Source organism: Amblyomma americanum, chromosome 11 (genome assembly GCF_052857255.1).
Source record: "Amblyomma americanum isolate KBUSLIRL-KWMA chromosome 11, ASM5285725v1, whole genome shotgun sequence".
Lineage (NCBI taxonomy): Eukaryota > Metazoa > Arthropoda > Arachnida > Ixodida > Ixodidae > Amblyomma > Amblyomma americanum.
Window position 1 is genome coordinate 83,928,074 of NC_135507.1, and position 27,891 is coordinate 83,955,964.

Genomic DNA, 27,891 nt, shown 5'->3' on the forward strand with positions numbered 1-27,891 from the left:
AATAAAAATATTCAAAAGGCGATTACGGTACTACCCAACGCAAAATTTGAGCACAGCTCTGTCTGTCTAGGCAGCAGGAACGGCAGGGTCCTCTCAGCGGCGGTGCTGAGCCTCTGCTCTGGTAGCTCGCTTAGCAGCAGCGGCAGACTAAAAGCATTTCCACTGGTTGCGTCGCTCATTCTTCAGAAAGAAATGGCTACGACTATTTTGTATTGTGTTATGTAAGCAGACAGTTTACCCCAGGAAGAGAACACTGAGTGGCATGGCCGACGCGAACAATCTATCCACGTGCAGCACATATCACACCTCCACCCGCCAACCGAACGGAGCAGAGCATGGCCAGACTGCGAGGAGGCAGCGCGTGGGCACGTGCCACCGCAAACAGACCTCCCCTTCCCTAGACACCCTACCTCAGCTCATGCAGGGGTGATGGCACCATCTATGAGTGAGCGGTGGTACTCTTCGTTTGCTTGGCGATACTTGCGAAGGCAACGAGATTCAACCCATGAACGGGCCCTTGAGAGCCACGTTCCAAGAAACATCATGCGTTTAAAAAGAAACAGGCGATATTTTGCTGAGGTGTGGTCACGGTGGGCTACTCTGGTGGGTGTCACCACAAGATCGCTTTTTATGCAATTTTCAGTGCCATATTAAAATTCAAAATCATTTCTTCGATACTCACTATCGTCAGTTATGAGTTGCAAATGGGTCCAAACATGGTGCAACTGAAGCTCTCTGTAACAGATGCCCTTCCCACATTCCTGTAACATCGTAAAGCCAACAAGGATTCTGTCCATCAAACACACATCCAGTTGGCATTCTGTTGATATTCATTCAGCACAATGTAGTCGCCAACTACTCCCACACGGATTGAACAGTGGAGTGGAAAAATTCGTAAATTGTGGTGTTCTAACGTCTCGAGGAGACATTGTCTGTGAGGGATGCCACAGTAGACTGCTCCGGTATAATGTATACCATCTGGGGTTTAGTGTGTGTCAACATCACTCTGTACCCGGGCTTTTTTCTTTAATTCTGCCTCCTATTGAAACACAGCTGCCACCAGGACTGTCGTTTCTCACAAGTTTACTGAAAAACAGACTTGGCTTCATGTAAATCGGGAGTGCCTCTCCACTGGCACTTCAGTTTGCTCACAGCTTTAAACTCAATTAACAGTGCAGTTCAACACCACCTCTGAGGGAGAGTGTGGAATTGGCTAGTGCAGTCAGACTGATCAAGTTTGTCGTGTTCAACACAATGTGCCTGCTGAAATTTGAGGGTATTAATAATGCCCTGCTGAAGAGAGGCACTGCAGTATTGTTGAGACAAGGCAAAGCAGAAAGTACTGCACATGCATTTCCTTTTAAGCAAGCCCAGGTTCAATGCATTCATGGCATGGAGATCTCGAGTGACACTCTGCTTTATTCCATCACATCTCCTTGCCCATCTTCCTGTCCATCTGCAAAAATTTTTCTTCGCTTGGCAAATGATGCCATGCGCTCTTCTAGGCTACCTGAAAGACAAAAATTGCTGTTACAGCACTTGCCACTCGGGACACTCATTTTTGCAGCAGCCACAGAGCACTGGTAATGTGCAGCATTTGAAGCTCACTTTCATCCAGCCCTGCATGCTGATGGCACCTCTTTGAAGCTTGCCAGGACTAGTATCTGCTGACAGAATGTCAGCTCCAAGCATGAAACTGCACATCTGACATCTTGCGTCTCAAGTGCAGCAATGCTGGCAGTCTTCAGAACTCAAAGTACAGTAAAATTTTGTGAATTTGACCAATTAATCGGGAAGCTAGATAATTTGGACACCCTATCCCATCCTGTCAAAAACTGTGCTATGAAACTTGTTAATTTGGAGGAATTTGGCCATACTCCGGTCAATTCGGACATGCAAAGGGGCTCGCATGTCCACAGAGCAGCACAGATAAAGAGATGATAGTAAGTGAGTGATTGCAAAGTGCAGTCACTACAGCATGAGTGGCGCTAATGCCCAACCAAAATGCAAACCCATCCCACTTACTGCTCTGATTATCAGTCGAGAACGTACAATGGAATGTTTTTTGTTATGTGCCGCATTTCACCGTATTCTTTGCTTTCCTCGCGAGCACGTCACAGAATGTTCTATTGGTGTTCTTCGTGCTATTGCAGAGCCTTTAATCATTTTACATATTGCCATGTGCGCGTACGCAAGGTGTGCTATTTCTTGCAAGGTGTCTGTGTGTATGTTGTTCAAAGAGGCTGTTGATGCCCTGAATGTCCTAAAGGACGTGTATTTCGGTTCACACCAACAGTGCATGCTCTGCACCATTGGGCAGAACTGCAAACAGCGATGTATTTTCCATGTAAATTTTTTTGCACATAGCAATGACAATTGCAGGTTTAAAAAAAAGTAAGGGTTGGTTGATGACAGCCTCTGGTAGGGTAGTTTGTGGCTCCTATGATAATTTGACATTCAGTTAATTTGGACATTGTCTCCGGTCCTGCAAAATCCAAACTATTGGGATTTTGCTGTAATTTTATGTCATCGCCTCACTGCACACATGCACCATACATACAACTCCATATTTGAAAAACAAGTAAACATCTATGTGAAATCTGTGGAGATGAGCTCGCAACAAACCATGTGTTATTCTCATGCACAAAACTTTGTAAACTAAGGAAAACACATTTTACTCTCTTTTACAATGAATGCATCCCTTTTCACCCAATGTCACTCTTAGAAGAAAATGCACTTCATTTGTTTTGTGATTTCAGGGTTTGTAAAAGGAATATCTTGAACAAACTGTAGGTCTGAAAAACCTCAATCTATTTAACAAAACAAACATATTTCAATTCTATGTATGGCGCAGATAGCCTTTGCTTCTTGTGTGCCGTGAAACCCAACACAACCTGACAATAGATGTCCCTCACTGTGAACAGTGGACTCAGCACAACAGCAAAAACCAGCATATACACGCACCGCACATCGGCCTCTCCAGAAGAGGCCTGTGGCTACGAGCCACAGATGGCAGTAGGCAGCGTGGCTGGCTCCGGACGTCGGGCAAGCCCACCAGCATGCTCTCCATCAGGGCACTCCTGCAAGGGGACACACCATGTCCGTGTGACGGTCATGTGCCAACTGCCGCCATGCAAACTTCCAAGCAATCTGCTGCCCTACATTGCCACGAAGGCTTGTAGTGCTTTTTTTGTTTATACCTCAAAGCTGCTGGCACGTGGCTTTTTCACTTTGTGATGCAAGATGTGACCAGATTTATCTCGACACGCAACTGCTTCTATGATGTTCCAAGACTGTTGCGGTTACTTTTCGTGCTTTATCGTGAAAGTGCGGCCAAGAGCAATGGTGATTCCATTCTTCGATGACCGCCGAGCACGTTTGTTGCTGTCGCTACCTGCCACCGATTAACTGAGTTCTTTGTGGGCGAGTCAGCCCAATAAAGAATTTGAATTCCAGGCCATTCTGCTCATCCACTGTCCACGGCGTTATCACCACCATGTGAAAACTGAACTTCAGCTAGACTTGAGGGCCATGTACAGTTGAATGTAGCTTATTTCACCAAGCCCACTACTCATGTATGCAATCGCTGCTGGAGCTGTAATTCCCACGATTTCAAATACCACCATGACACGTTTGAGCACTGCAACCATGGAGGAAGGAAACGGTGGTAGAGGCTCCCTGTGTCCCAGACGGATTGCAAAAATCTTTGTGGAAGTCGCGTGCCATTCCTAAGCCTGCTTTTCGGTGCAAACAGCGACAATGTTGCCAAGTCGCAGTATGGCGGTTGGCACTCGCGGGCTGTTGCGGCCGTGTGCAACAAAGAGAAGGCAGCTACCTCTGGTCGGTGGCAGAACCCCATCTTAGGGGCTTCACAAACAGTGCTGTCGCAGCCTCTCCCCTAATTTTTTATTCCTACATGGCCGCAACCTTGAGCTCATGCTAAAACTGGCTATGCCATAGGTTTTGCTGTTGCATTCAAACGGTGCTGCTCCAAATGCACATGTGCTGCACTACTGTTAAGCTTATTTCATTTTTTTTTATCGCGAATGTGGGAAAAGAAAAGTGAAAGATATTGAAAAGCTTGTCACTCAGAAAACCAAAGGCTATCAAACAGTGGTTGTCACTCAATATTCAATATAGACCAACACGAATCTGGGGGGTAAGCAAGATGCAGTGGCGCTGATGTCGCCGGCTGAGACGACTGCGGGTGAAAAGTAGTGCTGGCACCCATAGGAATACATTTAAACAAAAGTTTTCGAAGTATTTTTTTTTATTTCACAGTGAATCTATGATGTTAAGCGAGGGACTGCGCAAAGCAAATATGGGACGTGAAAAGCAGGACAATCCTTGCTAACCTGCCCAGCATCATGCGGTCTTCACCTTTCGAGTCCTCCCTTCAGGAACAATAACCAAGTGCATCCTAGAATAGATTGTGGGAGTGTAAAATGTCATTTCAAAGGAGGTATATTTTTAAAAGCATGGGAGTTGCCCCCAGCTTAGGTATGGGAAGGGAGTGCAACGCATCGAAACTCACGTAAGCTTAGCTTTCCAAAATATTTTTCTCGGTTTGGATTTGTTTATGGGGGTTTAACGTCCCAAACTGACTCCGGCTTTGAGGGACACTGTAGTGAAGGGCTCCGGAAATTTCAACCACCTGGGGTCTCGCACAGTACCCGTAGAGATGGCCATTTGTTAACCGTTTATGCTGAAGAGAGTTGAAGGAATGCCATGATGAATGCGTGTTGTGAAGACAGAAAAATCCCCAAAAAGCGCTCTTAATTGCTCGGTGTTTTTCCAAATCGTGCAAGCTTTTTGTGCATTCTGACAAGTTGCCTTGAGCGCTACGTTTTCTCGCAAATACTGCCCTTCAAATTAGACACCCTAGACAGCATTACAAGGAAAACCAGTTCTCAAATGCCATGGCAAGTGAACAAAAGACAAACGCACACTGTTGCAGACACCGGCACAAGCAATACCTAAGCTGCCTCCAGCTCTGGCGTCCCCAAACGCCACTATGTGTGTAAACACACTGGCCGTCTCCTACTGCACGCGGTTCTTTTCTCGTACTGTTTGAGGACTATCTTCAATGTGAAGCTATTTAGGATGTCTAATCTGAACGGCAGTATTTGCGAGAAAACACAGTGCCATGGGCGCCACCATGGGTACTTTTTGATATGAGAAAAATATTTCGGAAAGTTTTGCATACACATGTTTCGATGCGTTGCGCTCCTGCCACATACCTCATTTGGGGCCGACTCAAATGTGCACTTATCGCAGTGGTTTAGAAATGCCTCGCCTTTGAAATGCCATTTCATACTTTTCCAATCTGTTATGGGATGCACTTGGTTATTCTTCATGAAGAAACGACATCATAGGTGCACTGTGAAATAAAATAATAGCTTTTAAAGCTTTAGTTTACATGTATTCCTACGGGCGCTAACCCTACTTTACACCACCAGGTGGCTCCGGCGTCTACGAGCACATGTTTACAAACATGGTGTTGGTCTATAGTAATATCATGTGGCTTTGGAGACAGGTACTGTAGACGATGGGCAGAACTCTAACAAAAAGAAAACGACTCGGTGGCAAGGCCATGCAACAGTCATTGGAGAATTAGAATGGCCATCACTTTCAGCCACACTCTCTTTAAAGGTGACTGGGAACTTTCCAGATAACATTCCCTCATTGTCCAGAAGAGAGGTAAACGCTGACTCTTCGAGAGTGATCCGACTGCATCAAGTGAGCAAACAAACAACTAGCCTTGCGTGGCAAACAATGACAAGGCACTGGACTGTTTAAAAACAACCATAACAAAACTAGCAGCAATGTTGCAATGGGCATGTTCCACTACACTAACAATGCACTGGGACATACATGTAGGAATTATGTTTAGCATAAGAGTAGTCGGGAAACATCACCAGCGTGAAAGGGCACTTGTGTGGACAGCATGAGCATCGTGTCTACAGTATGGAGGAGAAAGAGAAAGACCCACTTGATGCGCGCCTGTGTCCACAGTGCCTGCAGGTGTGTGGCAACGGCCTCTGCCTCGGCTGGGCCCTGCTGCCACTCCAGGCCCTCAAACTGGCAGTCATAGAGGACCAAGGGAAGCTCTGCATGCATGCATGCATGCACACACCGCAGTCACGCACGCATATCAAACACGTGCACACTAGTGCCCGAATGGAAAATGAAAGCAGGGCCTTTGCCTTTTCTAAACTGAATACTGTGAACTGTAGCGATGACTCGCAGATTCATAGCTCCTTAGCTGAGCATGAGACATGAGTACCCAGTCTGAGTGGCCCGTTGGAATGCAGCAGAAAAATGCGAAAACCTCATGTTAAAAAATAAAAATGAGCACCGGATATTATGCCAGTGTAACACGTGAGTCGGCACCATCTTTTTGTAATGCTGAATGCGCCATTTAATGTGGTATTGAGTGACACCCTCTATGTACCAGGAGGCAAATGGCGGAAGCACTAGGTCACGCCACTGTGCACAGGGGATGCCACAAATCCATGGTGTGGCCAGCAGTGCCACTTTTCTTTGCTGCTTGTTTCTCCTTCGTGTTACGCCACCAACATCACGGAACCAGGGAGAGTACCCTTAAACAGCTGTCGCTGTAAAATGCATTCCATGGTTTGCAGCACTTCCCACAGTGCACACCTTAGGTCACGAGAGTGCACTGTCTTTCTGACTAATGACTTCCTTGGCCCCTTGCTCACAAACGGTAATTTTCAGAACGAAGAGCAGAGAAAGGGTCCCTATAACCAAACAACTGCAGTGCAGTAAAATTTCCCTGGTAACCCCTAAACTGCTTTGAATGCAACCTGCCGCATTCAAAAGGAAAATATATAGATGCACACAAAAGAGAAAAACAACATGACCTTCCAGGGTCACTTGCCTCACTAGCATTTTTGTTTTTTTGAGAAGTAATTTCATTTCGCCCGGCAACATCGCATACGCACTTCACGACAGTGTGCCGTTCTTTAAAATGGTGGGCAGGCTGCACTAAGCTTTGCAGTGTCCATCTTTCAGAAAAGAATCTCCACAGTTACTGCATACTACAATAGTGCAAGCCTGACATTAGCACTGCAAACTCTGACTCACTGACTCATCACATCACAAGCACATGTAACAAGAGTGGGCCTGCACTCACCCGATGCCATGGTGTACTGTGGCTTCCGGGGATTTTTCTCTACGTCCAACAACTCCAATATGACCTGCAGAAAAGCAGGGCATGAGGCACAGAGACAGGAGGAACTTTTTCTTTTCTTTGAGCTACAAATAAGTATAATCTATGCAGCATTCCTACCACATTCACTAACAAGTCAATCCTTCTGTTTAAAAAAAAAAGAAAAGAAATTTCGGGGTTTAATGTCACTGAGTAAAACATGGGCTACGAGGGACGCCGTACTGGAGTGGAGGGTTCCAGATTAATTTAGACCACGTGAAATTTTTAACAGGCGGCAAGATCACATAGCATATAAGCGCCTTTTGCGTTTTGCCTCCAACAAAATGTGGGGCAGGGCAGAAACTAATTCATGGTTAGTTTTAGGCAACAGCCTACTCTGGCAGGCGGAAGAACGCTGGAGCAGACACGGCAAAATGAAATGCGACAGCAAAAACAAAAAATAACACCTGCTGTAGACGAAATATGAGCAGTGTCCACTAAAACTTCCACGCAACCAACTTTTGGCAATCGAAAATCAAATGCACTAGTATGTGTTCTTCGTAGATCAAGATTCCAATTGACAATGATAGTATGTGGCAATAAAATCATAGGACGCCTAGCCTTCAAAGCTTCCTGTTGGGGCTCTCCCTAAACGGACTTTCACTGCAACAACATAAAGATAGTCCATGCAACAGCATCGTCATTGTCGGCCCACCTGAGGTTCCTCCAGCCGCTGTCCCACCAGCAACAAGACGGCCACGATGCAACGCACTTGGTGCCACAGGAACGCCTGGCCTACTATCTCCAGACAGAAAAGTCGATAGCCATCTTCGCAGCCATCTGCGGGGACGCTGGTGGGACACAAGCCATTCTCACTGCGCAATAAACAGCCGTCATCAGGGCCATCATTCAGCCAGTGCAGAAATATGGTAAACTGGTTCACTTCCGTCAGAAACAACCACCCAGTGGAGCCCTCAAGGAAGACAGAACCCACCTCTGAATTTTCCAATAAAATTTCAGAAGTCGAATAAAGCGTAAGTGGAACCAACTAGACTACATTACAGCGAGGAGTAGCTCACTCTGGAGCAACATGCCAACAACGCCTTTATTCAACTTCTGAAGTTTTCAATAAAATTCAGAAGTCGAATAAAGGCGCTGTTGGCATGTTGCTCCAGAGTGAGCTACTCCTCGCTGTAATGTAGTCTAGTCGGTTCCACTTACTGTTCTTTGCTGTACACTCCCTTCTGTGCAACCTGCTCTACACCCTACACTCATTACCGCCTGCCTAGAGTTGATCTATTTCAGGGCATCTGATACATACACAACTTCGCCTAGCTCCAGGAAAATTGTGGAGTTGAGCAGAATTTGCCAACGACCATGACCACAATCCACAACTCTTACCACGGTTGGGTACAACGCAACTCTGCACTGAAGCTCCACCCACGTTAGGGACCGTCACACAGAATTCCTCCAAACAAGTAGTCAGTCCTTAAAGCTTTTCTTGCTATGCAATTAAGCAGCTAATCTAAAGAAATTATAACTTCGAGAATTTTGTTGCCCATGGCTTGTCTGACGCCGTCAACGCTAAAAAAATATGGCGTGCGGTTTAGCGTTGCTAAGCGCGAAATATGCGAAAGCACGGTATTTTGCAGGTGGACACCACCGGCAACATGCCTCAAAGTGCGATTCAGGTGTTCAGAGTTACACTTGCTACTCAAATACTTCACACAGACACACACCGCTGAAACCAGGGGAGTGCAGCTAGAAGTGCTTTTGCACTAAAAGTTTTCATTTACTGCTGTGATTGATCAGCACAGCACCAATACAGGATGCCATGGCCCATTGTTGCCAACCGCTCTTTTAGGTTGCACCCTACTATAGTATGTTGCTCTCACTGGAAAAAGCACGCTGTTCTTCACTGACAAGACCATACTCTTCTTTGGGCCACCAAAGGTTTTTCTTACATGGCACATGTTGCACAGCACATTCTAACCACATGTACTCTAAGCATTCTAAATATCGTCATGTACTAGAGGTGACTGCAGTCCACGGCAAGCAGGAAGGCAGTGAAAATAGCTTCCAAACAAAACTCTTTATTTATGCTGACTTGCGCCCGCAAAGAACTGAACGACTCGGCAGCGGCGTAGCAACAAGCATGCCCGGTAATCGTCGAACAAAATGCCTCCTGTTCTCAGCACCCCCAATTTAAAGCTGAGAGCGAACTTTCAAGATATGCACGCAAAGTTACCACAACATTCTGGAACAACATAGAATTGGCTCCGCCTTGATGCGATCAATCGAGGTAAATTTGATCACGTCTTGCATCACAAACAAAGCGATAAACTGGCGTGCCGGCAGCTTTAAAAAATGAACCAACAAACACCACAAAGATTCGCGGCAATATGATTCTTATTTCAGTTTCAATTAAGCTTTCCGCTATCATTCTAATAGGCGAGACATGGAGCCAGAATATAGAAGCACTACTATTGGGTGCAGCAATTGGGAGCAGAGACCCCTTCCAGCAGCTAATACGACATTCACCAGAACCCGACAGCAGTTCAACTACATCGTTTCTTTTTATATATAAATGCATTTTTAACAACATAGCCAAAATATCGTATATTGCCATTTCATAAGTCGACTTCAAACAGCAAGCCAACCCCCCCCCCCCTCCCCCCTCCCCCGAATTTGCAGCCCTTACTGACTGAAAAATTGATTCTAAATATGAGTTGATGAGTACACCCCCCAACCCTGGAGCAGCGGGAGGTGACGCTGGCACGCTGGAAGACCAGGATGCTAGTCGCCATTGCCATAGCATCGGTGGAAGCTACTGGAGTCCTGGAATCACGACCCCATCCACAATCCACTCAGCTCTCCTTTTACACAATAAATGTTAATTCTCTCTCACCCCACCCCCACCCTTCGTGGGATGGCATCACAGCACACGCAGCTAAAGCAAAAAATGTGTAATGATGTAATCGCAAGGCCAGCAGCCGGACAAAAATGGAGATCAAAGCCAATAAAACGGCATCCCGCCCTGCCTTCCATACTTGCATGTGACCAGCTGACTAGCGGCAAACCAAACAGCTAGAGAGAGAGAAAGCTTTGTTGGTTTTAAAAATGTTGGATGAGTCATGTAGGCGGACTTCATAGTTCAGGACTTCGGTGGTTTGTGCTCATGCCTGGACCCATCGGATGGTCTGTCGATGGTCACCCATACCATTGCTGGCCATGGCTGCTTCCGACCGCTCGGGTGATGTCGGTGATGTTCCCAGGTGGGATGGCTCTCTCATGCGGCTACACAAAATGTGGAATAGCATGGGCTTACCGCCACAGCAAGGACAGGTGTGGGGGTATCTGGAAAGGGTGGATGAGGCTGTACATGCAACTCTCCTGTAGTAGGGATTCCGACCCGATGCACGCTCCAGAGGTTACCAGAAGTTTTGTCCTGCACTTCCTACTGCTCTATCCGTAAGGGAAAGCAACTGCTAGCGTAAGTGAACAGGGTAAATGGCGCGCATTTCGAATTTTTGTAGCGGTATCGATTTATAAACAAAATGGCAACTTTTCTTTTTACAAATCGAGCTCAATGCATCCTGCCGGGGAATGGGCATTGGCACAAGGTGCATACTACCCATGGATCAGCCTGCAGACTTCATGAAAAACTCGACCCCCAATTTCGGAAGGCAACTTTTGGAAAAAAAAATGTCAACTTATGTGCGGTAATATGCGGTACGTGAAGAATGCCATTCATGGCCAAGTCTGATAAAGTTATGTCACAAAATACAACCCAATTATACTTTGTGCCCCCGTCTAAGTTCTCGCTGCTAACCTTGTGCTTTGCACGGCAGGGCTTGGTGAGGCAGGCGGCCAGTGGAAGATGTCAGTCCGGAGGATGCACCGCACGTAGTTTGTGACGCCGTTGGCCACGTCCATCTTGCAGAGGTTGCGGAAGTCGTGCTCCCCGACCAACAGCGCAGCAGCCTCGCGCATTCTCTGCAAGCAAGGGTGTCATGCGAGAATCACTAAAGAAATTTTGCCCCGAGACATTTAAAGAGGCACTGAGGACAAGAGCATTTAATTTTTGTTCTCAGTAAAGTTTGATTGCTTGGCTTCTTGTGATTCTAGTGGCGTTCGTTCTGTAGCAAAAGATGTAATTTAGCGCTGAAATTTGGATCTGAAAATGGAAACCTTTTTCTTCCCCCTGCAACTCAGGAGTCAATTCATGACAATGACGACGTCAAGGTTAGTATGGACTCTGTGACTGCTCGCTGGAAGTTGATGGCACGTTGGTGTGGCCTCAGAGATGTCAAACACACTTTGCTGGAGAAAACAGCCAGTGGCGGCATTATCTGCATTTCGTTTTTTCGGCCTTTTGCAGCTTATAAAAGCTCCAGTTTTAATGAGAGAGGAAGATCCCTTTTTTTTCCTCTACTTGTTTTTGAAGGTGCACATGCCTGCAGCACATTACAGTAGAGTGCCGACCGCCAACAAGCGCACCGCTGCGAGGTGGATCCTGGTACTCAAAATATCTACAACCCGGGGCTTTGCATGGCACACGACACATTGGACCGTATCCCATGTAGAACCTCGATGAGCTGAGCCGAAAACAATTCAACAGTGATGTGGCCCCTGGTCTCTAGGGATAGCTCTACTCACAATCACCATACAGGGTGGCGCTTCAGTAGCCAGAAATATGGGGGTCATTAGGCGAGCACGCTGCACATGGGAAGCATGTTTTAACGCGACAGCATTAAGGGTCCCGCTCGACGGCAACCCCGACATCGACGGCATGTTGAGCAAAGCAGGTGGCCCACCTAAGTCACGTGACCTTATGACGTCATCACGACCTGCCCACCATGGCAAATGGCCAGCTGCAAACTGGATTCACACTGAGCACACTACCCACTGTGGTAGGTGGCAGTTAAATTAATAAACTGGTTGCAAAAATTTGCTTGGGGAGAGCTACCTAGGTCGCACAAGTCCCACCAGTGGCTGCTCCTGCCACGCAAGGCAGTGACTCATCGCTCAACCAGTGCACCACCCCACCAGCAGTGGTATGAGGACTTCCCGCGACCTATGAGTGTAGGGAATGACCGATCCAGCATACATGGGCATGTAGGCAGAACCTAGGCAGCAGAAAAGGAGTAGTTGCATGGGAGAGATCTCTGATCCTATGACATTCTACTGTTAAAAGCAGGTTAAGCGTTATGTGACGGTGAAAGAACAGTGTCCGTGTCTGGGAAGTGATACACAATGAGTACCACCCCAGGCAGCTGAAGGGATACATTAAGGCTACCTAATCATACCCTTAAGGTGGAGCTTAAAGGAACCCTGAAATGATCTTGATGGTCACATTCTAGTGCAGCAGGTCTGAAGAGGTGGTCTTTGTGAGTACTAGAGTCAAATTTAAAAGCTCTGTGTGGACCCTATAATTTACAAATATTTTTAAGAATTACTGCTGGCGGTAACTTGCAACCAATTAGGGTGAAACCTTGCCAAGCATTTTTAGCCACCCCTATCGTGATGATGCCAATGGGCAGTCAGGAGGTGCACATGTAGTAGTATAGGCGGGATGGGGCGCGGAGGTGTACAGTGCAGACCTGTTTCCTTTATTTCTTTTTTGCTGCCGTGTTGGTGTGTATGAGTTGAGGGGGGCGAGGAGTAACATCATTTTTAATCAACAGTATCCTAGGTGTTAATGAGGCCGTCTTAAAAATTTTTGAGGTTTGGTGATGAGTGATGAAATACCGGTCACTCATGTGCTTTTCGAAACATCAGTAAATACCATTTCATGGCCCCTTCAAGTGTACTCTCCAGATGTTGGCCAAGCTAATGCTTGACCATGCCTTGGAGCAGTCAGTAGCAGGTCAGACTGGCACCCAAACTGAAAGAACACTCCCGAGGCACACAGAGAGATGCAAGGCTGAAATATGGATAATAGTATTTCGTGAAGGTTTTTTTTTTCTTTACGTCTGTCATCTGCAGCATGTGCATTTTTTGTTGCTTTTCGCGAGCTATCACAGAGTTTATGCGACCTCATGCTAAGTTAATGTGAGCTCACTAACAGTAAGGAGCCGCCCTGTGAAGCATTAAATATTACTGCAATTAAAAGTGTCATCAGCATGGCGTCCTCAACGAGCACAACTGAAACGTTAAACCACACGCACCAAGCAGCCGTGAATGCACCCACAGTAGAGAAACTTTGGCCACACAATTGGCCATGTTCAGCCTCTGTTGAAGAACGTGTGGAATGGAAATGAGCAGTTCTTCAATAAACCACAAGGGGTATGCGACCAAGACTGCCAAGCAGCACAGCCTGACAACATGCTCCTGTGTCCACAGCCCAGAGCTGCTCAAATGGATACCTGAACATAAGACTGCCAGCTGCTGAACACAAGGTCCATTAAGCTCCGGCATCAAATCTAAGAAATAATGTAACCACCTTGAACTGAGTTCAAGAATGGAATGCAACACTAACAAGGGTAGGTAGTGCGCATTTAATCCTGCACAGCGGCTTAGTGTCTACTGCATGCCTGTTGAACATGGGTTCAAGCCATGGCAGCTACACACTCGTGGAGGTGAAATACAACAACGTTCATCAATTGAGATTCTGCACATCAAAGAACCCGAGGTGGCTGGAACTGATCTGCAGCCCTCCACTATGACATGCCTCCACATCCACACTGTTGCCTTGGACACAGAAATCTATTGACCAATTCACAAGCTTCCCACACCAATTTATGACAAAGCCCTGATAATACTCAGGTTAAGTATGAAAACAAAACACAAACCCTGCACAAGCGCGCTTTAAGAGATTGTGTAAGTACTGTATGCATTATACAGTCCGTGCACAACTTGCATGTGCTGCCAGGAAAAATACAAGAGATTTCTATCCCTGAACGACAGAGTACCAACAGCATGCAGCTAAGCAGTCATCTTTGACAGCACGCATTCAGATGAAGGAGACCCAGACCACTTCAGCATCAGCCCAGCACAATGCACTGCCAGAAAGGCTGAAAAGGAACCTAGAAATGCTCACCGGAATGTCCAGGTTGCCTTGCGGGAAGAAATACCGGTATGTGCGCTGCCGGCAGTCAAACCTGAAAGTGCACAATCATTGGTCTCCACTGTGCAAACAGGTGCCTCCGGAAATGCACATTAAAGTTGTCCCGAATGCCACCTTTGTCAATTTGGAGAAATGCCTCAGGGACTGTGGAACACCCTGCAAATGATGCGGTAAAAGAATCTTTCCTAAACACCCAATGGCACAGATGTATGGATAAGTTGACTACAGGAAAAGGAAGTGATGAGACAGCCTGGCTGTGGGGCAGGGATGGAGAGTTAAGGAGGTGAGTCCTCTTCATCATCTTCCTCATGCTAGGGCGTGGACATGAGAAACATTAGATAATACTGCATAAATTACACTGTATTGTGTTGGGTTGTATGGCACATAGGCAGCTAAGGTTGCATAAATTACACTATACATAATTATAAATCAGTGCAGTGCACAGTTCAGCATACATAAACAAACTGCAAAAACTGCACATCACTCGGCCAGGAAGTGACCCTGACCTGACCTTTGAGCTTTTCCAAGCAGTCAGTGGAGCTGCAGCACCCACCGTGCGCTGAAGTCTTGGTCAACGGGTGCCCAGGCCAACACACGGATCTCGGGTGGCAGGACTCCATTGAGAATCTTCACATAGTCCAACTCCTGAGTCCGGGACGCTGAAGAGAAAAGTGACAGATGAACAACACTATTTGCCAGCAACTACACGCATCTTTTTGCAACTGGCACACAACTAACTGCGATCCCAGTCTCATCATAACACCAAAACATCACACTGACACCGGTCAAGGGTCAAGCAAATGGCTTAAATGTTTATTGGCCATTGTTTCAACGGATTACCACACACTAAAGGTTAAGCAGAGATCTGAATGCTCAATAACCATGCCCAACATTATATATGTATTTAGCCATGCCCACAAGACAGTATGCTGTCACACTGACCCTAACATTTCATGCAAAGCGCTAGCATGTTTTACAGAATGCACCCATTCTGACAGCACTGGCAATATTCTTTTCAAGCTTCAATGAAACAGGGTTTACCCCTTTCACACCTTCCAGTATGCTGATGATGGCAGACTTCTAGGTGCATCATCTGCATTCTGTAACAAGTGTGTTGTAGAGCAAAAGATGCAACAGACAAATGGAGAAGGTACACACACCACTGGCATAAATTCAGCCAGCTGACACTGTGTGCACCTTCCTTTTTTTGTCTGTTCTGTCTTTCAGGTTACAACATACTATCGGAGACAATAGTCACTAACCTGCCCACCAAGTTCCGAACTGTGCTGCACTATATGCAGGCGCCATCTGATAATGCACTCCTGGTGTCGAAACCACAACAGCAGTGTGCTGGCCTCAACGCCAAGAGTGCATCGTCAAGTGGCGGCTGCGTGCAGTGCGGCACAGTTCGGAACTTGGCGGGTGGGTCAATGACTTTTGTCTCCGATTGTACATGTCTGGCATGCTGTAAAGGTTTGGTCTCACATTGGCCTTTCAATCCTGTTCCCACTCTCCCATCTGACACTGCACCTGGTTGTCACCCACTTGCGGCAGCATCATCACCACGATAAGTTTGTTTCCATTCCAGTGTAGGCTATCTCTGCTGTACATTCAAGCAACAAATTGACAAGTAGCACGAAACAAGTGCTCACAGCCAAGCCAATCCCAAAGCCCAGCATGGCCATACCTGTGCTTGGGTCTGGCTGGTAGCCCTCCTGGGAAAAGACACCGGTGCCCTCAGACAGATTGGTCCGCAGGTCAAGCGAGATCACCTGCATGTGGGCAAACAATCAGCTCTCCACTACTATGTCACTGCATGCCAGCAGCAGATTACACTCACGGCTTTATCGAATACTGTGAGCCGAAACATACAGTGCCATGAAATAATGCATAGAAGATGTCAAAAGCACTGAAGCGTGAAATTAGTGCACCCGCCGTGGTGGCTCAGTGGTTAAGGCGCTAGTCTACAGAGCCGTAGTACCCGGGATCGAACCTGATCACGGCAGCCCCGTTTCGATGGAGGTGAAATGCAAAAGGCGCCTGTGCGATATCAGTGCACTTTAAAGATCCCCAGGTGGTCGAAATTATTCTAACACACCTCTTTCTTCCTTTCTTCTTTCACTTCCTCCTTAATCCCTTCCCTTACAGCGGGTGTCCACCGAGATATGTCACACAGTTACTGAGTGATTTCCTTTCCTCAAAAACCAAACAAAAAAAAAATAGCGACTACACTTGTCTGTAAACTTTGGAGAAGTATGACAAGCTGAATCATGAGCAGCAGAAACATGATGACCATTACTGAACTCCAAATCACATAATTCAAGCCTCTGACTTATTTGAACTAACGAATGCTTTGGTCAAATGAACGTCGAGTGCAATAAAGGTGCTAGCCCCAATTCAAAACTATGCATAAATTAAACAAATTTTCAATCCCCTTTGAATTGTAATCATAGAGCCACCTACATCAGAAACTGACATATTAGGTGCAACAGAATAACAGACAATTAACACCTCGTTTAATTTTCACCATGTCTGTTTCATTATGTGGTATATTCAGTACTAATATCAGCATTACAGAAGAAGTAGTGTTGTGATTGGCTGAAGACACTTTGGAGCAGTGTTTGGAGCAGCCAAAAGTGCCTTTTGGTGGCCTAATGGTCTGAGCAGCTGCCTCGCATGCGGGAGGTGCGGGGTTCGATCCCCAGTGCTGCCAGGTACCCACTAATGGTACAATGGGTACAAGCTTTCCCCTTCCTGGTGCTCTGCTTCTTTAAGGTGAAATGCTTGGGAAATGGGTCTTTGACCTGCAGCCAAAAGTGCCTTTTGGCTTCCGATTAGCAGCTCAATTAATCGCAAGAGGCTGTTCGGGAAGAGCAACCTGGGTCGCAACCCAACCCAAGCACCCCCAAGTCCCACCGGTGGAGCGCCTGCCATAGAAGAGCAGTGGCGCATCGCTTGACCGCTTCACCACTGCGCCAGGAGGGGTAGAAAGACTCCCAGGGATGTAGAGAATGACCAATTCCGCATATGTGGACACTAGCCCGTTATCGCTATGTGAACAACTGCCATCCGTGAGGACTGGATGTGAACACCGGAACCAAAGTGAAAATTAAAACTCTAGCATACCAACTCGCATTTAGCCTAACTAACGAAATCGACTATCATTTCCACCACGTGCCATCGTTTACCGTTTCTAGTACTAACTATGTTTGAAAAGAAAATCAATGAGTAAAAGAAAAAATGATACTTAAGTAACAAGTCCCACAAAGCCCCAACTGCAAATGAAATGCGCTAACACCACATGTCACCAAGGACAAGGACACTATTCTAGTTATATATTTGCGCAGGTTATCATCATCATCAGAATCAGCTAGACTACGCCCCCTATAGGACAAGGGCTGCCCCATTCTCCTCCTATTTGACCCTGACATGACCCAGCTGTCGCCACTCCATCAACACAAGCCTCATAACTTCTTCCGCCCACGGGACTCCCAGCCGACCCCGCTGCACCTTCTCCTGGGACCCATTCCATTACCTTAAAGGTGCACTAAAGAGGGATCGGAACTCGTCTTTTTACCATGGGAACTCTATCTACACGTTCCGGGCATTCTCAGAAACTTAAGGAATTATTGTCCTGTGCGGCCGATTGCCCTAATTATATCGGATGAAACATCTGGCTCCCGCCTTTTTTTTTTTTTAACTCAACGCGGCAGGTAGGAGGAGTCAACCAACACATCAGCCAGTCCCACGGCGGCTTGCCGCTCTGCCATCGGCGGAGTGATATAGATCAAAGTGATACGCAGATCAAAGAGTCCACGCGCATTTTTATTTCCGTGGGCCTCATTTGTGGCTATGCTGCCTGCGACTGAAACCGTTTATTCACAGAAACCTTAAAACTAAATAAAAGCGAAAGCGAAGCCGCCACTGCACTGCCTGAAAGGCACTCCACGCGTTGGTTGACTCTGCCTACCTACTGCGTTGAGTTCAAAAAAAGGCGGGAGCCGGGACGTTTAATCCGATTTAATTAGGGCAATCGGCTGCATAGGACAACAATTCAAAGTTTCTAGGAATGCCCGGAATGTGTAGATAGAGTTCCCGCAGTAAAAAGACGAGTTAAAATTCCTCTTTAGTGCACATTAAAGAGACCATCAGTTATCTCTTCGCATTACATGCCCTGTCGGCACTCATTTCCTTTTGCTGATTTCAGCTACGACATTGTTAAATCTTATTTGTTCCCTAACTCACCCGACTCTCTTTCTGTCTCATTACGTTACTCCTACCACTTGAAGTTGAAGTTTATTTCTCGCTCTTAGTGGCACAGGTATCACTGGGAGAGAGAGGACGCAGGGAAAAAAGCTGCTTGAATGCAGCTTGAGAGGCACCCTACGCCCACATTTCTGAGGCAATGTATTGCCTCAGTTGTTCACAAGACAGTTACAGGTGAGGCAGTCAAAAAAAAACTAAAGTATCAACATGAAGGAAATATTTACAGTAGCATTTCAACATTTAGCATCACAATCGCAACAAAAAGCGATATAAATACTCAAAACAAAAGCATCACATCATCCAAGTGCGCAACATAAGCAGAATAATAAGCAGTTCTAGCTAAACGTCTTAAAAAAGGTACAAAATGGTTTTTAGGCTCTTCACTGTGGTGTCTCTTAGCGACATGTTGTTATTTTCTATAATAGGCCATAGGTCACTGCGTGGTCCTCAATTTAATTTCCAGCTTTTCGTTGCACTCCAAGAAGTTTCCCGCCCCAACCCAGTCATCAATCGCCACACACAAAATGGCTGCGAGACAACTTTATCATGAAAAAAAAAACACAACCTCAACTCATCAAGTCATGCCATTATTGCAAAGGAAAAATTTTGACTTGATTTGATTTATTTTCACAAATAAGGTTGTGCAAGGTTTTGGATGAAAATGGGGAAAAAAACTGCACAGGGCAACTTGGCTGGCTCCAAGCTAAGTTAAATAGTTGCAGCAGGGCGGAAACAAAATAACTGACCAAAATAACTGACCACATTACAACATACAAAAGTGTTGGCAATTGTAGGTCAGAATACATGGATAAAAAAAACGAAAAGACAAAAAACAAGAACCTGCGAGAATGCAGAGACGCCCTTGTCGGTGCGCCCGCACCGGTGATAGTGGGCCTGGGTGCGGTCCTCCAGCAGTCGAGTGCGCTCCAGGGCTTCGAAGAGCGCCGCCTCCACTGTGCGGCCGGTGTCCTCCTGCAGCACATAGCCATCGTAGTCCCAGCCCAGGTAGAACAGACGCAGTGCAACGTGCCGCCGCTTGAACCTACGACCAGGGAAGTGGCTACACTGTAATGGTCATCGTCATCAGCAGCCTTACTACACCCACTGCAGGGCAAAGGCCTCTCCCATGTCTCTCCAGTTAACCCTGTCCTTTGCCAGCTGCATCCACCCTTTGCCTGCCCGTAGGTGAGTACTGGTAAGATACAGCTGTTGTACACTTTTCTCTCGAGGGAGATTGGTAAATTGCCATTCATGATCTGAGAGAACCTGCCATATGCGCTCCCCACCGTTTTTATCCTTCTAGTTATTTCCCTCTCATGATCCGGATCAGCGGTCACTACCTGCCGTAAGTAGACATATTCCTTTACCACTTCCAGGCCCTTGCTGCCAATTGTGAACTGCTGTTCCCTTGCTAGACTGTTGAACATTACCTTGGTTTTCTGCATGTTAATTTTTAGACTAAGCAATCTGCTCTGCCTGTCTAACTCATTGATCCTGATATGCAGTTCACCTCCTCAGCGACTCAGCAAGGCAATGTCATCAGCGAATCGCAGATTATTTAGGTATTCTCCATTTGCTCCTATTCCCAACTGTTCCCAATTTAGGCCTCGGAATACCCCCTGTAAACAGGTGGTGAATATCATTGGCGAGATCGTGTCTCCTTGCCTGACGCCCTTCCTTATTGGAATTTTATTGCTGGCTTTATGGAGGACTATAGTAGCTAGGCAGTTGCTATATATATCTTCCAGTATTTTGACACAAGGCTCTTTTACACCCTGATTACGCAATGCCTGTATGACTGCTGAGGCAGCCATGGTGAGGTCATGGTAGGCATTCGCATCACTGCAAGGCACGGCTATAGACTGCGCTGGCTGGACCAACAAGAGAATGTCTCCGTTCACTCAAAACTCGTTCTGGGTAAACAAATGCAGAGATGCACCTGGCCTTTAATGCATGAAATACAGTATACAGTTACATTCAGACTTTCCTGCGTTTGCTCATTTTTGTCTATCTGTAGGTCTGTCCATCCACATGGGTGCACTTGTGCAAACGTGGACCTACCCCTGCTCTGCACATGAGCTTATCATATGCAGCTAACACTACAATATGTAGCCTTCAGTGGGAGCCCACCTCACCAGTGCAGGTCTGAGATCACCAGGACAACAGAGGAACACGCATACATTTGCAAGGGTACCTGCACCTCTATGAGAGCTCCGCATTACACACAGTAGGGCAATCTAGGCATAGCATGGACTAACTTGCTAGGTTTTATGCTTTTACTCCTATATTTTGTCTTCCTTTAATTTTCTTTGAAAGTTACCTTGGCACCATGGTACGTTTGAAACTAAAATTGGCATTTTTTTCTCCTGCAATACAGTAGTGATGTAGGAAGGGGCAGGTGATGTAGCAACACTATGCAGTGATGCAACAACATTATGCAGTGATGTAATGACAACATGCATACCAGAAAGAGTCCTGACACAGCTAGTCCTCTAAGAAAGCTGAGGCATTTCGTTTTCCTTGAGTTAAGCTTCAGAGGATATGGGTGTGTGCGCATTTTAAGGCACCCATTAGAATATTGGGCATTGCCTAGTTAACTACCCTGCCTTTCTGTTCTTCAATTTTTTTTCTCTCTCTTGAGCCACCCATGAACCTCACATTGATGTAATGTGCGTTTCACATCAGCCACATATTTGATGTGAAATATCATCCAGGTTATGAGACCTGATACCCTAGCAGAGACGGGTTTTGGACACCCTTTTAATAGGATTGCTGGGCTAAGCTATTTCGCTACTTATATTTTTATTTTCATGTTCAAGCCACCAGGATGTCATCTACGTGTGCCGCCATGCCTCTGTACATAACACAAGTCGTAACAGACATTGCGGTAAACCACACTTGATCCATATGGGCATCCTTGTTTTTTATGACGCAGCACAAAGTACGAACACACCAACTCTTTTTCACCGCACCACTGCCATGCTGCACCTTACAGCACAACAAAGCAGTCATGAGGCGTGGCAGACAACTGCCCTATCAGAATAATTCAGACCAACCGTGTGAAGTCGAATGGCCTGACTGGTCGCACAGTCTTCTGCTTGTCCCTGGCCTGCAGTAGGTTCTGCAACTGCTGTACATGTACCTCCAGCTTTCGAATTCGTTCCACCAAGGCCTGCAAACAAATGTGAGCCAAACATACAATTGTGGCTTCAAGCGAAGCAAAAGCTTGGCTGGCATTTGGGAGTCCAGTAATGAGATTGACCATGCCCTGTTAAAGTGAAAAAACACTTTAATGACACTACCACTGTAGCCTCCAGATTATGCATTTTCCGACAGTTTAAAAACTATAACTTTAAAGAGTAAACGGATATTGTATACGTTTTTATTGAATATATGCTGTTCATCTTCCCCTTTCAGACGAGATAGAAAAGTTGCTTGTATCATTCTGTTAATGTTAAGCATCTGTTGAGGTTACATAATCTTATTCTGAATCAAGCATTCACATTAAACTCATCTAGTCCGATCACCCGCTCTGATGATTTCAAGAATATGTCTCGGATGGTTCACATGTTTAGCTGCTTATTTCAATTAAAAGAATGGCGGTATGAAAGTGCCACCAAACAAAAGCCATCACTGAGTGAGAGCTGTTTGCACATGGTATAACAAGCATGAGAACAATGAGTCTCGATTTCAGCAAAGAAATATTACCTTGGTATCTGCTTGAGCGCAGTCATACAGCTAGAGAAAATTGCTGTACAGCATCTTCCGGCTTACATCCTTCCGCTGGAAAAGCTGTGTATGTTTGCTTTGAAGTCATGCACTCAGGTAGGTGCTATAAAACAATTGGGGAAAGTAAAACTCCACTTTAAAGGTATGATGCGATAGCATTAATGGGTTAATGCCCCTATATGTGGAATCGGTCAAGCTGTACTTTACAGTCATAGATGCCTAGAAGTCTTCATACCACTCCTGGTGCACCGGTTAAGTGATGCGCCACTGCCTTGTGATGGCAGGTGCTGCCACCTGTGGGGCTATAGGCTCCGGGCGCTGCAGTTTGGTGCGCGCAAGTGGCGCCAACTGGTTAACAGCGGTGGCAAAAGGCGGATGCAGCCGACGCAGCTCTCTGGTTCAGTTTGCAGTGAGCGATACGAGCGGTGAGGTGTTTCGTTCGAAGGCGAAAACAAACTTGGATAATTATGGGTGCTCGACCTACTGCTCTGTTTAGCAATGTCACAACAGCTATAAAAACGCTGCAGCAAAAGGTACCGAATATATTGTTACGATGAAGTGGCAGTGGAAGACGAAGTGGCCTCTCGCGTGAAAGGACGAACGAAGAAGAGGTGGTTAATGCAGCTCCCTGTTTATGTGCCATATACCTGGGGTGAAGAAGAAGAAGCTCCCTGTTCGTGTTGGCGCTCCCTGCTAAGAACTTTTTATTCTAACCCCCACCACTTGTAAATAAATGTAAATAGTATTTCCCCGTAACAATATTTTAACACTTTCTTTGGACATCGTGCATGCTCGCTCACGCACAGAGCGCCTGCTGGAAATGAGTACACTGTGGAATTAAATTGATGAGTGTGAACTGGGAAAGGGTTGACACTGACTAGGGTGTTTTGAACGTGCCATCATTGGTAGGAGTTGCTTTAGGTCTTTATGTAGAGGGAAGGAATACGCTCAGTCAGTCACAGGAAATGGTCTACGGTGAAGTTCTTGGAGCTAGCATCTGAAGTTTGAGTCTTCGTTTGGTATGCTCATCTGTGGTTCAGCGAGTCAATTTTGTTCCTAGTTTTTTTTTGTGCTTGTGTGTATGCTGTGGGAGCGACGTCGTATTTCTGAGTATACTTATGTTGTTTTACATTGTTTCGCCTAAGGTTTTGTGTATTTATTTGAATCATTTTATTTCCTACAGTGGTTTAAAATTTTGTATCCTTATTTGTTGCATTTCTGAGATCTCAAATCCTGTTCTGGACGAAGGAAAAGAAAAATAGAGAGTGGTTCAAATTTCCCTATATATATTTCTTGGATTTCACAACGTCGCTAAACCCTTAATTTCTGGAATTAATATTTTGATTTTATTGAAGTTTATTGTCCCAATGCAAATCAGACTATAAGAGGCGCAATAGTAGGAGGTTCCAAATAATTTGAACCACTTGGGTTTTTTTAACGTGCACTGACATCGCGCAGTATGCGGGCCTCTAGAATTATGCCTTCATCGAAATGCGACCGCCGCAACCAGGATCGAACCCGAGTCATTTAGGTCAGCAGCTGAGCACCATAACCACTGAGCCACCGCGGCGGCCTTTCTAGAGTTAAGTATTTACCAAAAGAAAAATACGACCGAAATAATTCATGTAATTGGTGCCTTCACGAAATCCCTGAAATGAAAGTCCTCTAACTGTGGAAGATACTTAGCAAGAAATCCGTCGTATTTTTGTATGCTTAGAGTTATGCTTCTCTGAGGGGAATACACAAAGTAAAGCAGTGACGATCCTGCAGGATGTAGAGCATTATAATCTGATATGCGTAGTAAGTGCGTTTTTCGCAATTCTAGCCGACCATTCACATAGTGGATGTCACAGTGGGTGTAAATTACATAGCTTATTTCATTATCTGAGTCAAACAGAGAGTTGTTTCTCAAACTGTAAAGGTACATAATTAATCTCAATAAGGTCAACTGCGCTGCCAAATATTGCAGTGCCATCGGAACTGCAACACAATCATGGCTACTCGGCATCGGTGATCAGCACAACCTGAAAGCAATTGAAACTAAATGCAGCAGCAGTGGCGCCAAGGCTTTCAATGCCTTGAAATCCGCAGGGAAGCAGGCGTTGACTTAGAATGGCATCGCGGTCAGTGCGTGTCTGCTATGCGGCCGGGCTGACGCGAACGCACCGGCATGGAGGAAGGCGCAGGGCCACCACGGCCAGTCTCGAGGAGAGCGCAGGCTCTCCCCTCGAGAGGCTGGGCGTGACTGAGCATCCGATTAACGCCGCGAGTGCCGCGAGGCGGCGCTGGCGATGTGGTCGCTGCTGGCGCCACCATACCAGCGCACGGAGCCCATAGCGCGATCCAAGTTGCTCTTGCTGAGCAACCTCTTGTAACCAGTCAATAAATGAACTGACACCTGCCACAGAGGGCAGTTTGCTCACAATCCATAGGTAGGTTGTAATGACGTCACAAGGTCATGTGACCTAGGTGGACCACCTAGATCACCGGCTTTTCTGCGACGCGGGACCCTTAACGCTACTGTGTTAAAAGAGTAATTATACTCTTGTTTAAAACCTACTCCTCCTTGGGGATAACGATGTCCGCTTTTGTTAATAAGCAAAATTAAAAGAGTAGCTTACCGACTAGTGTGCCAATGTCACACACCATGTTTAACTAAGTTCAAAATCAGCCAGCAACAGCTTCTGCATTAGTATATCCCTTTAAGGTGCATTAAAGAAGATTCTGAGCTCGTCTTTTTATCATGGGAACTCGATCTACAAGCTCCAAGCATTCTTAGAAACTTTGAATTATTGTCCTTTGCAGCCAATTTCCCTAGTAAATCGAATTAAACATCCCGGCTCCCCGCCTTCTTTTTTTAACTCACCTCCGAAATTGGGAGGAGTCAACCAACTCGTGCAGTGCCTTTCAGCCAGTCGCGTGGCGACTTGCCGCTCTGCCATCAGCAGAGTGATGCATAAAGCAGAGTCCACACATATTTTTATTTCCGTGGGCCTAATTTGCCACTGTGTTGTCTGCGATTGAAACTATTTATTCACGCAAGCCTAAAAAACTAAATAAAAGTGAAAGCGATTGGCTGAAAGGCACTCCACGCGTTGATGACTCCTACTTTCAGAGGCGAATTTAAAAAAAAGGCAGGAGCTGGGACGTTTCATTCGATTTAACAGGGAAATCGGCTGCACAAGACAATAATTCATAGTTTGTCAAGAATGCCCGGAGCATGTAGATCAAGTTCCTGCCGTAAAAAAAATGGCAATGGCTTAGCTCGGCTATGCCAGGATATAAGTAGCGAAAGCTAAGGCACAGCTTGGTTAGCCTTGGTTAATCTTGATTGCAAGTCCAGGTTAGTCTGGTTGTCTGGCTAGTGGTTGCCACGTGGTTCGTCACATGGTTGGTCACGTGACCACTCACGTGGTTGGTCACGTGGTGCGGTGCGAGCACAGTGAAACTGAGAGTTCGTGGCCAATGTAGCTTTCGCTACAAAACATGAGCTCAGAATCCTCTTTAGCGCACCTTTAAAGTAGCCAGGTGGGCTTGGTTGTTGCCTGGAACATGGTCAGACACACTTCCAGCATTCAAAGAGAAGGAAAAAAACATGGCAGGTGGTCGCCATGAATGTTAAGCACCACTGAACTGCGAATGCTGAAGAAGTATATTATGGTCACATCTTTTAGTGCCGGTGGCATTTCCCGCCATGTTTCTGCACCAGAACCTGTAGATGAGCTGGTAAGTGCGTCTCCGTTCCAGAAAACAACACAGAAAGCTCAACAATGTCATGTCTCTTCATTCTGCTCCCTCAATTTCCCAGTAGTTTGCTAAAATGCAGTAGTTCCTATGATCTGTTTGAAAGTCTGTGGAATAAACAAAGACTGGAATAGCACTGTTATTTGGATTGATGCCAACCAATCTACAGCATGTAAAAGGCGTGCTGTTGAAGCAGGGAGCACAATAGTTGAAAACTTATGCCAGCTGTAAGGCACGGCAGTAGCATCATGTGCAACTTGTACGTCAAACTCAGCTGTAGGGAGACGTTAAATTTGACATCCATCACCTGACACTGTCAACTGTTTTAAACCAGCTGGACTCCCAGCCGTTCTCCGAGGTGAAGATGCTGGGACCATAGCCTCATCGATCAATGGCAAAGAAATCTATGTGGTCTCTGCTACAGTTCTTGTGGTCTAAATGTCTAAGTGATTGTGAGAGAGCTCTACATGTTTTTTTTTTTTTTTGCCAGTTGTGGGTCACCAAACCGTGCACGACTATACTATTGCACAATAAAAGTTTCTGAAAATGAGAACGCGGGCTGATATCGCCTTTTTCGCGCAAAAAAATAATTCGTTTTATGGGGTTCAGCACCCCAAAGCGACTCGGACCATGACAGATGCCGAAGTGCAGGGCGGCAGATAATATCAACCACCTGGGGTTCTTTAACGTGCAATGACATCGCACAGTACACGGGCCTCTAGCATTTCACCTCTATCGAAATCAGACCGCCGTGGCCAGGATCGAAGCCGCGTCTTTCTGGTCAGCAGCCAAGTACCGTAACCACTGAGCCACCGCGGCGGCTCAAAACTGAATTTTCCTCACGTTAAGCACGAGGGCAAAGCGAGCTACGGTAGCCCGAACACCACCGCAGCGCACTTATCAAGTTTCAGACACTGGCCACGACTCAGTTCAGCAAACCACGGCCAGCGCCGCGTTCACGAGATCAGTCTCCTTCAAATTTACGCACGCGTGCGAATCGATAGTGACGCACGAAATGCGGTACGTCTTCATACGTTTCTTTCAGACTTGTGGTTTTCATGCGGCATCAACATTCATAAACACCGGACATGTGACGCTTCCGCTAGCCAAAATTATTCTGTCCGAACAGCGCCGAAACACCGGGGGAAAAGCAAAGCGCGTCAAGATTTTACCGAAGAAGTTGGCGCGGACAAGCGAGACAAAGTTTTTCCGCGCCAACTTCTTCAGTATGAACATCAACCAACTAGCTCAACTTTTTGCTCTCCTAAGACTTTACCGATTTGTCGAGCTGCATGAGGCTCTCTTCGGACATTTTTTCTTCGCGGCGTTTACCGTGATCTTGGCGCACTTCCATCGTGGCGAAGAATGATACGATATGCAATGTTTCCACGTTATCTTCAGTCCTGTTTAAAACAAAGATGCCTACACGATGACATTTAACGAACGAACGACTGCGTTCACAAGTGTCATGTGCGCGCAATCGTAAAACGGCACATAGCAATGTTTATAGTGTACTAGATTGCAATGTTGTCGAAAACGGCCATGTTTAAAAAATTGGCTACGTCTGGCTCTGACTTTGACAATAGTCAAAAGAAGTCGTAATAAAAACGGTTTTGGTTCTGGTTTTTGTTCAAGTGTGCTTTTTATAATATCTTTCATAAAACTCAGAAACTGCCACGATGCCTGAGCTAGAAAGCGTAACTGCTGCCTGCATTATCTAGAGCGACAGATATATTTTCTTATTTTCCGCGTGGAGTGTCTCAGTCTGCAAGCTTGTGAAAAAAACAAAACAACGCAGCTGACTATGAAAGGGCCATTATAGTATCATCAGCAACATTAAAACATGTATTCTCATCTTGGGCCATAAAGGAAGTTGCGCTAATGTTTTGTTTCGGCACGATCTTCAATAGAC

The 27,891-nt window shown here is 46.1% G+C and overlaps 1 protein-coding gene across 3 annotated transcripts; it reads right to left on the reverse strand.

Moving 5' to 3' along the window:
• Positions 1-1,399: 1,399 nt before the first annotated feature.
• Positions 1,400-27,539, reverse strand: LOC144110470 (tRNA pseudouridine(38/39) synthase). Of its 3 annotated transcripts, none has more exons than XM_077643383.1 (12): positions 27,256-27,539; positions 21,563-21,678; positions 19,347-19,548; positions 15,928-16,012; positions 14,794-14,899; positions 14,214-14,274; positions 11,004-11,167; positions 7,887-8,046; positions 7,157-7,220; positions 5,993-6,110; positions 2,895-3,080; positions 1,400-2,839 (listed from the first exon to the last, which is right to left on the reverse strand). In XM_077643383.1, exons 1-11 carry the CDS (start codon positions 27,331-27,333, stop codon positions 2,930-2,932), a joined length of 1,305 nt encoding a protein of 434 aa, XP_077499509.1. In that variant the 5' UTR covers positions 27,334-27,539; the 3' UTR covers positions 1,400-2,839; positions 2,895-2,929. The 3 variants fall into 3 exon arrangements, with proteins under 3 accessions (XP_077499509.1, XP_077499508.1, XP_077499507.1); XM_077643382.1 differs by having other exon boundaries at positions 1,400-1,510; positions 2,965-3,080; positions 7,887-8,022; positions 27,256-27,535; XM_077643381.1 differs by having other exon boundaries at positions 1,400-1,510; positions 2,965-3,080; positions 27,256-27,527.
• Between the last annotated feature and the right edge of the window lie 352 nt (positions 27,540-27,891).

Coding starts and splice junctions, on each gene's coding strand:
- LOC144110470 (XM_077643381.1), bottom strand. CDS start 27,333: ATGGAAGTGCGCCAAGATCACGGTAAACGCCGCGAAGAAAAAATGTCC. Junction 16,013..19,346: donor GCGTCTCTGCATTCTCGCAG/GTTCTTGTTTTT, acceptor GCCCACATGCAG/GTGATCTCGCTTGACCTGCG. Junction 1,511..2,964: donor TCTGGAGAGGCCGATGTGCG/GTGCGTGTATAT, acceptor TTTGTCTTTCAG/GTAGCCTAGAAGAGCGCATG.